At 37.3% G+C, this 12903-nt stretch overlaps 2 protein-coding genes across 6 annotated transcripts in view; one reads left to right on the forward strand and one right to left on the reverse strand.

The window, feature by feature from the left end:
* Positions 1-7227, reverse strand: part of LOC106955467 (uncharacterized protein C9orf117 homolog) — an 8755-nt gene extending 1528 nt beyond the window's left edge. Inside the window, exons 1-8 of one of the 3 annotated variants that reach the window (XM_015045675.1) lie at positions 7028-7227; positions 5210-5469; positions 3719-3872; positions 2571-2838; positions 2374-2495; positions 1288-1438; positions 961-1097; positions 21-200 (exon numbers count right to left, since the gene is read on the reverse strand). In XM_015045675.1, coding sequence (XP_014901161.1) covers positions 21-200; positions 961-1097; positions 1288-1438; positions 2374-2495; positions 2571-2838; positions 3719-3872; positions 5210-5469; positions 7028-7170 — 1415 coding nt within the window. In that variant the 5' untranslated portion in view covers positions 7171-7227. Of the gene's footprint in view, positions 1-20; positions 201-960; positions 1101-1287; positions 1439-2373; positions 2496-2570; positions 2839-3718; positions 3873-5209; positions 5470-7027 lie in introns of all 3 variants that reach the window. The other 2 variants (XM_015045676.1, XM_015045674.1) reach the window with 2 other exon arrangements.
* A 1149-nt stretch (positions 7228-8376) lies between these two features.
* dmrt1 (doublesex and mab-3 related transcription factor 1) overlaps positions 8377-12903 on the forward strand; it is a 35933-nt gene continuing 31406 nt past the window's right edge. The window contains exons 1-2 of one of the 3 annotated variants that reach the window (XM_015045681.1): positions 8377-8669; positions 10777-10951. In XM_015045681.1, the coding sequence (XP_014901167.1) occupies positions 8445-8669; positions 10777-10951 (400 nt within the window). In that variant the 5' untranslated portion in view covers positions 8377-8444. The remainder of the gene's footprint in view (positions 8670-10776; positions 10952-12903) is intronic. The other 2 variants (XM_015045680.1, XM_015045679.1) reach the window with 2 other exon arrangements.

Raw genomic sequence — 12903 nt, forward strand, 5'->3', positions numbered from 1 at the left:
TCCTGAAAATTAAAACAAACCTGAGTCTCCAACTGACTGGTTTTGTTTGAACTAAGCTGTGCAGAGGAAGGAGGCTGCTGCACGATGCAGCTCCAGACCTGCAGAGGGCGCCTCTGGGTTTCGGTCCGGGTCGGGAAACCAGGCAGGAATCGCGGGTTCTGTGACGGGACGGCTGGGACTGGAAACTCTGACTTTCTGCTCTGTTCAGACACAAACATGGATGAAATTCAGTCTGGAAAACTTTCAGGTTTTCATCCCAAAAAGAGGAAACATTTTTATTAAGAACAAGGATCAGTCCTGACTGCGCAAATCAGTTTTTCAGGAGAAATTTGTGAAGTTTAGCTGCTCTGCAGAAAATCCTCATTCATCTAAAGTGAATTTTGATCTGTAATTTTTAAAAATGTTTTACATATTGGTTGAAACTGCTACCATGTCGTGACAGTTATGAGGCAGATAATCTGAGTTCCTCTGCTTTCTCTCAGTGCTAACTAGGAACAACCAATCAGAGCCTAGAGGCGGGTCTCAGCGCTGTCAATCACCCTCCATGTGAATGCCAAAGCTAATTAGCATAGTAGCCATTGACGGCAGATAAACAGTTTTTCTGGTAAGTTGTTTTTCTGCTGTTAGCACATCTAGCAATGAGTACAGGAGGATGACTGACAGTGCTAAGCCCCGCCTCCTGGCCCTGATTGGTTGGTTTTGGTGCATTCCTTAAGATGGTACTACTAGCTCTGGGTGGATGTGGAGATCAACCTTTTCACAGATTATCTGCCTTGTATTAAACTGTAAAAACATGGTGACTGTTTAAACAAATATGTAAAAATAATTAAAAAAACATCTTTTATAAAAGTTTCACACTGCAGCTTTAAATAACATCAGCCTGTCAGTTGCAGAGATCAAACTTGGAGTTTGAACCTGCTGTGTGTAGCTGCAGGTTAAAGTGTGCAGTAAAGCTGTTACCGTGGTGATGCCTGCGATGCGCTCAGCCTCTCTGCAGAGGAACAGCTTCCTGTTTGTCTGTCCAGAACCTCCTGCAGGTTCTGCAGCAGCTGCCTCCACTGGGGGGCGCTGTCCCCCTCATGCTGCTCTGCTGGAGCCTGCTGATGGAAACAAAACTATTCATACTCCTGCCAGGTTTAGATCATTTCTTCTTATTATTCTCTTTATTCTCTTTATTTTGTATTTTCTGTCAACAGGTGAACAGAGATGGACCATAACTGAGTTGGATCCAGGTCTTTGTACGGTACCAGGAGTTCTGGTTGGTTCTGTAAATCCTGACTCTGGTACCTTCAGGGCCTGTCGGAGAGCCTTGGCTGCCTCCTGCATGATGCTCTTCATCCTGCTCCTCCTCCTCCTCTCCTCCGCCAGCTTCACCTGCAGCTGATTCCTCTCCGATCGGCTCCGGCTCCACTCTGCAGACAGAGCGGCCCGGTCCAGTCTGAAAACAGAACCGAGCTCTTCCATTACAGCTTTTAGTGCTGCCGCCCAACAGCACCACTTATTTGCATTCAATAAATTAGAAAATTATTGTAAAGTTATTTCAGTAACTCCCAACTCTCAGTGAATCATTACACTGCAAAAACACAAAATCTAGTTCACTGTCAGATTATGTAACTTATAACAAGACATTTTCCCTTCTTATAAGATAATTAATCTGCTGGTGGAACTAGAACTTTTTCTTCATTTTAAGAAATTATTGACTGAAAACAAGCTCATATGTGTTTCTGAAAAGTTACATGAGTCAGTTTTGTCTCATTTCAGGTGTATTAAGATATTTGCGTTTTTGCAGTGTACAGAGATTAATTAGACAACAATTTATTTTTAACATCAATTTCTCTTAATTATGATGATTTTCTGCTAATGTTTAATTATTACATCAGAACAAAATAAAAAAGATATTCCCACTACAAACTAGACCAAAGTACTTGGTAAGATTTTGTGTTTTTGCAGTGAAGTTACTTCAGTGAGTGACGTTGTTGTTTCGAGACCATTTTTAAGTAATATAATGGTAATAATGGCATAATAATGCAAGAACAAATTATCAAAGATCAACAAACTTTAAATTCTGATTAACATTTAAGACTGAAACTGGAAGACATTTTAAACATCTAAAATAAACAAAAAACAACAGAAACAACAAATAATTACAGTTTTGTAAAGACTGTGTAAACAAACTTATCCTGCAATAAAAAGTTAGTTGAGACCAAAACACTAGACTGAAGACTCTCATCATCCAGTTTTTGGTAGACAGAAAGTAAAAAGAAAAATAAATCATATAAATGGAAATGATTGAGTTTACTTTCATTATCATGTGATTAATTGATGTATTGATTAACTGCAATAGGCCTTGTCACCAGTGTAGTGGATTCTGACCTGAGTGCCTCCATGTCAGCCAGGACTCCAGCCTGCTCCGCCTGAATCCGCTCCAGCTGCTGCTGCTTCTCCCTGTCGTCCTGCTGCAGCCGCTGCAGCTCTCCTGTGAGCTGCTGCACGTCCTGAAGGAGAGCAGAGCAGCACTGCTGAGGTCCGAACGGGCAGCCGGCACGCCGCTGCAGAAACCTCCCTCTCACCTTCTGATGCATGCAGCTGGCCCGCGCCGCGCGGCGCAGCGTTTCCTCCAGGATGTCCGTGTCGACGCTCAGCTGCTTCTTCCTCTCCCTCAGCGCCGCGTTTTCCCGCTGCAGGGAGCGGCTCAGCGCCGACAGCCGGCCCAGGAGGCTCTGCAGCTCCGAGTTCTCCTGCAGAACTGACCGGGTCGCCTCGGGGAGCTTCTGCTCCACCAGATGCTGGACCTGCGCCGACATGGCCGCCACTTCTCTCTCCAACTCCTCTTCTAATCTTTTCCCAGGTTAGAAGAGGAGTTGGAGGAAACAGTGAGACAGAAACGTTGAAAATGTTGGACGTTGTTGACATTTTGCTATAAAGGAAGTATTATGTTCCAGGCCAAGTATATTTGTTTGAGTTTCTAACTCCAGTGTTTTATACACTTGAAATAAGACAAAATTAAATCACAGGTAACTTTTCAGCAAGATACAGAAGTTTGTTTTAAGTAAATAATTCCTTAATTTTGGGAGAGAAGTACCAGTTCCACTGGCAGATTATTTCACTAACAATCTAGGACTTTTTCATCAATATTAAGGAATTATTTACTTAAAACAAACTCCTAATTTTGACAGAAAAGTTAGTTTTGTCTTATTCAGATGTACCAAGATATCTGCACTATAATACTTGATAAGATTTTGTGTTTTTGCAATGGTGTTAAATTGGGAAATATTACTTCCCAATTTAATTTGGCCTTGGTCTGTTGGTCCTGTAACAACATTTTCACCAGCGTTGCTTAGCAGCAGCTCCTATAATGAGCTCCGCAGCTCCACCAGGTGTTTGCTAATTGCTGCTGGCTAGTCTGAAGGTTCACTCAGGCGTTTTGCACAGCTGAATTGTTGCCATAAAATAAAGAATAAAGGCAAAACTCTAAAAGCGGTTAGAAGTGTCCAGAAGTGGATGTTATGGAAGTCTTTTTTCGCCACTCTGGTTAAAAAAAAAAAATACCAGAGCTGGAGCGGATCCACTTTACCAGAGTGGCGGAAACAGGCTTCCATAGGATGTGAATACTTTTGCAAAGCGCTGTAGTTTAGACTGATCAAGGGAGAAGAAACTACAGGATTTTATCTTTATAGGTGTTTTAGGAACGGCAGCATGTGATTCGCTGCATCTTAACCTCCTCTTCTCCAGCTGCGCCTTCATCTCCAGGTTGCGGATCTCATCTTTGTGTTCTTCTTTCTGACGTTCGAGCTGCTTCTCCAGATTCTCCATGTTGCTCATCAACTCGTCGTTCTGCCTCTGAAACTCTTCCAGATCACAAAGTTTCTCCGCTGGCAGAAAAGGAAGAGAGAAAGTTAGTAAAGTTTTGGTTAGAGCTGCAAAAATCTGACATGAATATCTGTTTCGGTCCAAAAACATTCTAGATTAATTATTGGTGACAATGTGCCTGATCCATCTGGGCAGCTCTAGTCAGTCTTCTTCTATGCTTTATTTGTTTTATATTATATCTAGAATTCCTGATTTTACTTTCTGAACCATTTGAAAGAAGGCTTATTTTAGGTAATCAGCCTATTGTTTTTATGAGTTTCAGTGCGTTTATTATTTATTATTTGGCTGTTAAATGCCTCGTTGCTCTGACTGAACAAATTAAAGATGTTTTAAGATGTTTGACCAAACTTGTGACGCTATTTGTGTATTCGAGTGTGGTGTAGTGGTGCAGAGTTATCAAATAAATGTGTAATTCAGTATATTTATGTTTGTCTTTGAAAAAAAGAAAAGTTTTAAGTCCGTTCAGCTGTTTTTCTGTAGCGGATCGGTATCGGCTGACACTAACTCTCAGATATAAGAAGTTAATCGGTGCATCCCTAGTATTGGTTCACTTTTTTCATTTTACTGATTAGTTAGAATGTTTTATTACTACTTTTTTATGTAACTGTATGGTTATGACTGTGTGTCACAGCAATTAGTCCCACAAATACAAATACTGCTCTTAAGCAACATTTCCATTTATGACACCAGTCACATAAATAAGTTTAATTTGTATCACTAAACAGCAGACAGTAACTGCATTTAATCATATTTTCAGTTTTGTGGCCTCTTAATATCATTATTTGAAATTTTGTGTGACAACAATAAATCAAAATTCCTGTCATGAAAAGAAATTTATCGAGATAAACGATAAGTGATAAATGATAAATTCCGGTTTACTGAACTGCTGTTAAGTCTTTGGTTTTATGACTTATTTTATTCATCTATTTTTGTTTATGTTTGCTTTGATCAATTGATCTTGAATTGAAAAAATTCAAGATCAATTCAATGTTCAAGAAAAAATTCAATGTTTATGGAAAATAAAGAAGTTTGCAGCCGTTTCTTGTAGCATTAGTCTCATTCTGTGCAAATGTTGAACCAAACCTCACGAAAAACTCAGATAAAAGCTGCTTTTCTTAAAAAATTTTATTTTTAAAAAACTGCTCATTTCTGCACAACATAAGCACTGACCTTCACAAAATGAAACTTCGCTACATTTTCCCAGATTAATCGGAACAGAACAGAACGTGACCCTGAATTATCTCGCGGACACGGAGGGGAAATCACCAGAGAGAGGACGGATTCTGCCAACACCACCACGGCGTTCTTGCAGATTCCCACAGGGAGTGAAAAGTCTCACCAAGTGCCGCGTTTTTTTCCTCCAGCTTATCGATTCGGGCCTGCAGCTCCCGCCTCAGCTGGCCGTGCTCCAGCTGCAGGGAACGCTTTTCCTGGACGGAGGTGTGACGCTCTCCTTCCAGCCGCTCACGCAGCTCGGCCAGCTCCCCCTCCTTCTCTGAAAGGGAGAGCTTCAGGTATGCTGTGATGTCCTTCTTGTCCACGCACTGGGAGATTAGGATGTTGTTCTGCTTCTGAAGTTCATCACATTTTATCTGAAACCTGAGAAAACACAATAAAACCCACTAAGAGACTGCTTTGTTTTAAAATGTTCCATTAATTGCCCATATTACAGAGTTTTTCTCCTTTTTTTCACAGAAAGCTTTTGGAGGAGAAACCGGCCCACAGCATCACAAGCTCCGTTCACACTGCAGACTGAAGTGACACAAAACCAATTTTTTTGCTTTAATATGACGACACAGATTGGATTTTTACAAATGCGACCCAGTCCACTTGGGATGTGTTGACAGTTTCATTTCATTTAAAGAATAGATTAAACTTTATTGATAACCAGTTGACAAGCTACTCCATCCACAGTTTTACCTAATAATACAAATATAGTCATAAGCAATGAAATTTTGAAAAAAAAAAAAAAAAAAATATATATATATATATATATATATATATATATATATAAACAAGTAAATAGAATAACAAGGTTTTTGAAAACAAGTAATCTGTAGGAGAACAGTTCCTTTAATTTTTAACCTTTTGGTTACTTATCTGATTATAAAAATATGAGCAAATCTGACAGAGTAGCTGTTTTTCAAAAGTAATTTCTTGTTTTTTACAAAGATCAAATCACATCTACTTTAAATCAAATTTCAAAATCAAATCAATTTTTATTTGTACAGCACATTTCAGCAGCAAGGCATTTCAAAGTGCTTTACATCATAACAAACACAAAAACACAGAGTCATTCAACAATCAAAACATTGCATTATGTCAAGAGCCAGGACGTCAGTGTTTCAGCTGTTTTACAGTTTTCTGGAAGTTTGTTCCAGATTTGTGGTGCATAGAAGCTGAATGCTGCTTCTCCTTGTTTAGTTCTGGTTCTGGATGCAGAGCAGAACCAGAACCAGAACCTGAGAAGTCTAGACGGTTGGTACAACAGCAGCAGATCTTTAATGTATTGTGGTGTTAAGCCATCCAGTGATTTATAAACTAACAACAGTAGTTTAAAGTCTATTCTTCGAGCTGCAGGGAGCCAGGGTAGTGTAGTGTACTTTACATGTTTTCTTGTCTTTCCCATTTTGAACAGAACCTAACACAAACAGTACTTTGTGTCACGTCATATTTATTGTCCAAGAGAAACAGGGAGTTTGAAGAATAAATTTTAAAGCCCTGGAATTATATTTCCTCAGAGACTGAAAATAATTGTAAAACTGCAGATTTTGTTACAAACATTTTTCAATGTTTTTTCCCCATTAATAAATTTACTTTGAAACAATATTTACAGAAATGAACGATTTTTTCCCTTAAACCTCTTACAGATTTTTCTTTTCAGATTATGTTAAAATAATTATGCAAGCCACTAAACTTAATGATTGACTGAAGGTAAACTGAAGAGCTTTGAACTGATTTAGATATAAGACTCCAAACCATAGTGTAAAAGGTTGTTTGTATGTATAATAAGTCAACTGTCCTTCTAAATAAGCTCATTTCAAACTAACATTGAAAGACACAGACGCGTAAAAACGTCTGGACTTGTTGATAAAAGGAGATACAGCTTCACTTTCCAGTTTAAAACACAACCATGGACGTCGTTTTCTTGTCTTACCTCTCTAGCTTCTCGTTCAAATATCCGATTTGAATCAAATATAATCTCTTTTCTTTTTCGTCGAAACCAGCTGTAGCTGTGATATTTGCGGAGTTGAGTTTTTCCTTGCTTTCGCCGCTTTTTCTCTCCTTCTTTCTGGACATTGTGTCGGTTAAAGATTAGCTAACACCTTCCAACCCTGCTGAGCAACTAAACTCCACCGTTGCTAGGTGACGCTGCCTTCAGGGACCCCTGGTAAAGTTAGCTTCGTCCCAGATTTAGTTAGACACAATCGGCTAATTTATTGAAAATATATTATTTTAAAAAATATCTACTTTCCAAAAAATCTTTTTGAGGCTATTTGTTATTACAAAAGGTGTTTTTTAAAACTATGGTTTTGTCTTTTCAACTCAGTCTTAGTTTTTCGTGACCAAGCTGTGTTCAGGAAACACCGTTAATTTCCAAATGAATATCCCAACTGTTCAGGACTGTGTCTGTGTGTTTTTCTCATTTTATTCTATGCTCTCTTCATCTCTCCCAACATGTTCTGTAGTATTTAGGTTAGTGCACTAAAGTTTGGTAAATTCTGAGCAATAAAAACAGCATTTACATAAATAGGATCAGAGTCTGGGCCAGTTGCTTGAAAATGTTAGAGTATTTTGTTATTGATAAATCTTCAATTACATCTCCTCCTTGGATTTAATTGTCATCCTCAGCTAATACTTACATGTAATGTGTATATCTGTTTTAGAACAAAGTAATTACTTCCAGTAATATTAACTGTTCACTGTATTTTAAATTGCCCTCCAAATGACACATCAGGCTCAGATAGAAAATAATATTAAAACAGTTTGTGTACAAACAAAATGTCTCACTTCAACATAAATTGTAGGTATGATTCTATGTCTCATTTAGTTTTAGTTAGAACATGTCTACATTTTACATAAAATCAAAAAAATCCAAGGCAACCCTGAATATTTTCTTCATAAGCCTGTCATAGAAAAAACAAGAGGCTTCCTCAAATTTACATAAGTGTGATGCAGTAAAAAGTCATTTTCCCCCAAAAAAGTTATTTGAGTAAATGTAACTACCACCCTCTGCTCTTTTTACATAATGAATGTTTTGTTGTTGTTTACTATTAGAGTTATTTGTAAGCCATCCTCTTAAAAATTACAAGTTTCAACTTGTGTTGAAACTGTCTGAGCGTCAGTTTCTGAAATGAGTAATATAGAAAATAAAGAACATTTTCGGATTATTCTAGTTTTTTTATTATTATAATCATTATTCTTACTTGATAGCTCCTCTCCCAGTTTGTTCATGGGAGGGGCTGTGAGTTCAAATCCGGGCACCAGTATAAAACTGACCCAGTGAACGCCTGCAGAATCTAAACACTGTAACACTTTGACCATTCCAGTTAGCCGATTCAACGGAGCCAAATATGCCCGCCGTCATGAGCAGAATCCGGCCGATCAAGCCAGAAGAATCCAGACCGCAGTCACCCTCCAAAGCCCGCAAGTCGACCAGAACGCCAAAATGTTCCCGCTGCAGAAACCACGGCTTCTTCTCTGCCCTGAAGGGCCACAAGCGCTTCTGCAACTGGAGAGACTGCCAGTGTGCCAAATGCAACCTGATTGCCCAAAGACAGCGCGTCATGGCGGCGCAGGTAACCGTTACTTCTACCGTCAGCCGGCCGTTAACGACTCCCGAAATAGTCCCTCAATTTTAACTCTTTAAATGTAATTATATTTATTTAAAATCACTTTATTACCACTTTTATTATGTTTTTAATTGAAATAAAACGCGAACATTCCAGAGGAAATGTATGTTTTTACCGACATGTATTAGCATGATTTTAAACCAGGAAGCTAGCCTTTAATGGCCGCGATGCTACATTTTACTCACAAAAAAACTGGAAAGTAACAAAAACAAACCAGCTACTTTGTATATATATATATATATATATATATATATATATATATATATATATATATTTTAATGAATTTACCAGGCAACTTTCTAACATGTTTAAGTAACAATGATTAGTAATTTTTTGTTTGCTAATATGTTTTGGTATTTAATTGGTGTTTTAGAAACAATCAGTTTGTATGTCGGGGTGTTCAAGGTGCGGCCTGCGGACCATTGCGACGTCGTTGACTGATTTTGTGGTCAATGCAGAGACTTTTTTTAATAAATTTTTTTATTAACATCTTAGAATGTTAAGATTATTAAAGTATTAATCTTTTAATAATTAATTTTTTGTAAATTGGACCATAAATATACACTGACTGTGCTCTTTAATTTCCATTTAATTTACTCACTAGCTGCTAAATATGGCAAATATTTTTTTAAAAGTGAGACCAAAATCTAGTCTTATTGCTGAGAGTAGACCAAAAAACAAAAATCAGGCCACACAATAAATGGCAAACTATAGGCGTTTCTTTTAGTGGGAACAAACCTACAAAACACACCCTGGTCCTCAAACAGGACTATTTTTATTACTAAAATATTCCTTGAAGAGTTTATACTTTCGTGCTTTTTCGTTTTGATGATTTTGGCTCACGTGGAAAAAAGTTCAGATGCCACGGTTGTATGGCAACACAGATGATTTAATTTGAAAGAACTAAATATTTAAAGTAACAGTGATATATTGTAAAATAAACCATTTAAAAAGTTACAAGATCAAAGAGACTAAAATTTATAATCAAATGATCAAATCTGTATATATTGGATAACTTATATAAAAGTTTTATCACAGTCATTTTGTTACTGTGGCAATGCTTTTTTAAGTGTATCAGAGATGAGTTGTGCATATATTTTACACATATTACAAGATTATTACAAAGCAACATGTTGCAAACAGTCCATTCATAATTAATGACTAATAAATTTCTAATGACTTGTCTTAATCAGCTTTAAAATCAAAAATTACTCTTAAAGACAAATAAACATTCAGTTAATCTTAATGGCAATGATTGAATTATGGATAATTTCCCTTTTTTCATATGGAAATTTAAACCAAGAGCTCCATTCAGAAATACACCACACACATTTTGCTGGACGATAAATTGTCCCAGAAGTTTTTGCTATAAACAATGATGTTGTTTTGAGACCATTTTAAAGTAATGTAATGGATGAGGCATTCTCAAAAACCTATGAACTTAAATTCTAATGAATATTTAACACTGGAACTGGAAGACATTTTAAATATCCCAAATAAATAAACAAAACAACAAAAACAGTAAATAAAATGAGCTATTGGTCTCTGGAAAGAAAATTGCCCGTCTAAATAAAGAGCTGGTTGAGACAGAAGACTTTTATCACCCAGTTTTTGGTAGAAAGAGAAAACCAATAAGCCATGCAAATTGAAATAATTGAGTTTGTTTTAATTTATCGTGGGATTAATTGATTTATTGCTTATTGCAACACGTCTAACTATAGTGCTTACTTCTTATCACTGCAGATCTTTGCTACAGCAGTTTTTAAATCAAAAACAGACTGAAACACCAGCAATATTTAATTTCCCATTGAGATAAATAAAAAAAAATAATTAATTGTATTTCTAAAATTTCCTCTGAGTTTGTAGTCAATGTTTTCAATGGGAGAAATAATGCACCTTTCATTTTTCACGGTTATGTCCTGACTTATCTAAAGTGGTGAGCATTTAAAATAAGTGTTAGGAGAACTGATGTTACATTTGTTCTGAAATATAATTAGAAATGAAGGCATCATTTCTAACCAGACTGTTTCTAATCAATCTTTTCCCCATTCAGGTTGCTCTGAGGAGGCAGCAGGCCCAGGAGGAGGAGCTGGGCATCAGTGCCCCGGTCAATCTGTCCGGTCCTGATGTGATGGTGAAAAACGAAGCTGCTGCTGACTGCCTCTTCTCTGTGGAGGGCCGATCCAGTCCATCGACCAACTTTAGCCACTCGTCCCTCGCTGTGTCAGGTGAGCATCTGTGTTATCATTTACCGTTTCTGGATTATAATGTTTCTTTTCTTATACTAAAGAAACAAACGACGCTTATTCTGGTGAGAGAAGAAGTAAAGCCTGGTGGCCCGCCAGGCTTATAATACACTGGAGGAAATCTCCTCCAGTGTATTATAGGCCTTAAAAAAAATAAGGTTTTTAAAGGTCTATTCTAAAGATATGTGGAAATTTGTACATTACAACCTAACCCTCAGATTGAAAACCAACATTGTAAAAGTTGAATGGATTAAGTAATCCATTCAACTTGTCCTACCTTTCTGTCCTACCACCACATTTGTGGTGGTAGGACAGAAAAGGCTTGTTTTCTGCTAGCTTTTAATGGTTGCTATGGAGACGTGATAACCCTTATAATGTCACTCCCTAAAAATGAACTTCACTTTTTGTGGTGGCAAGATAAACTGAGCTCATTTTCCAGCCTGTATCTGATGGTGACCCGTCATATTTCAACCCCAGAGAAACAAACTATTCAGAAGTTCCTAGAGGTTTGGGTCCCATTAAAAATAAAAATATGTGCTGCATTTAAATTTATTTTAAAGGACTCATTAGGGGTGTCAATATCTGTGGCAGCACTGATTGAGTTAAAAAAATATATTTCTAAAATTAAGGTTTCAATCTGTCATCATTTTGTCTTCCAGTTCATCTTTATATGTTTTGCAAAAGAAACATTGCAGATAATGTGTTGAATTAAAAAAGAGGGGTGACAATACAGCTGGCACCCATTAATATTCATATTTTTAATGTTTCAGACATAAGAAACTGGTGGGTTATATGTGTAAATCCAGTAGTGTAGTAATGTGAGTTTCACACTTGTTTTAATGGCATTACTGCACTAAAAGGAAATAATTTACATTCCCTTTCCTGAAACTGTTCTGCAGCACCATTTATGGTTGAAGTGAATTAATTATAGAATTGTAAATATTATCTCAGAGGGGGGGGGAATCACAGATTAAACACCAGGCAATCTTTTTATTGTTTCAAAATCCTCTGGAAAAGAAACGGGGAAAGTTGCTGACTCAGCTTATTATTAGAACAATAATAGCTGTGCCTCTCGCTTGTTCTGTATCGGCCATTTGACTAACTCAGTTAGAACAGAGTCCACAGGTGACAAAAACAACTGGATACTATGAATGAGGGGAAGCAGAAGGAAAAGCTTTTTAACAATAACAACCTAATCGAGAACCAGTTCTTCTGAATTCAGTTAATGCAACTTAAAAGTAACTTACTTCATATTCATAGTTCCCCATTTCTGATCTAAGTTCACTGTATGGACTTTCAGCATGATGTCGAGCTTTTTAAGGATCTTTAATTGTTACTCATTTTGTCAGGCGGGTCCGATTGAAGTGATTTCTGGATTGAGAACAGGAGTGGCTGTAATCAGGCCTTGTTGTGATAAACCACATTTGATATTAAACCTTTTCCTACTAGAAAATGTTAAATGTATGTGCCAGGTCTGGACAACAAATCAATAACAATATTGATTGTGATAGATATGTGATGAATATCAATAGATAATATGTCTGATAGAATGTTCAATATTTAATATATAAAATATTCACTGAACTCTGATCCAGAACTGCACAGCATTCTGGGAGATGCAGGCTCAATCGGTGAGCTAAACAAGGTTGGTGGCATCAGCTAACCCACTAACTCTTTGGTTACCTAGAAACAACCTGTTGAGTAACTTGTGCAGCAGCAGTGTAAGGTCCCACCACCTTGTCTCATAACAGCTTAAAGCGGATCTTTCACTTTAAACACATGTTGAAGGTGACCGTTAAATTAGCTACATGTTTAAGATTGAAAGCTCACGCATGAGCCAGAAGCTAGAACTACTGACAGCATAGTAAACACAGGTAAATGGTAGAAGAGCAGATATTGGAATGGAAAACAAGATGCTAACAAAATACTAACAG

Source organism: Poecilia latipinna, unplaced genomic scaffold (assembly GCF_001443285.1).
Source record: "Poecilia latipinna isolate Pla-1442-1.1 unplaced genomic scaffold, P_latipinna-1.0 Scaffold738, whole genome shotgun sequence".
Taxonomy (NCBI): domain Eukaryota; kingdom Metazoa; phylum Chordata; class Actinopteri; order Cyprinodontiformes; family Poeciliidae; genus Poecilia; species Poecilia latipinna.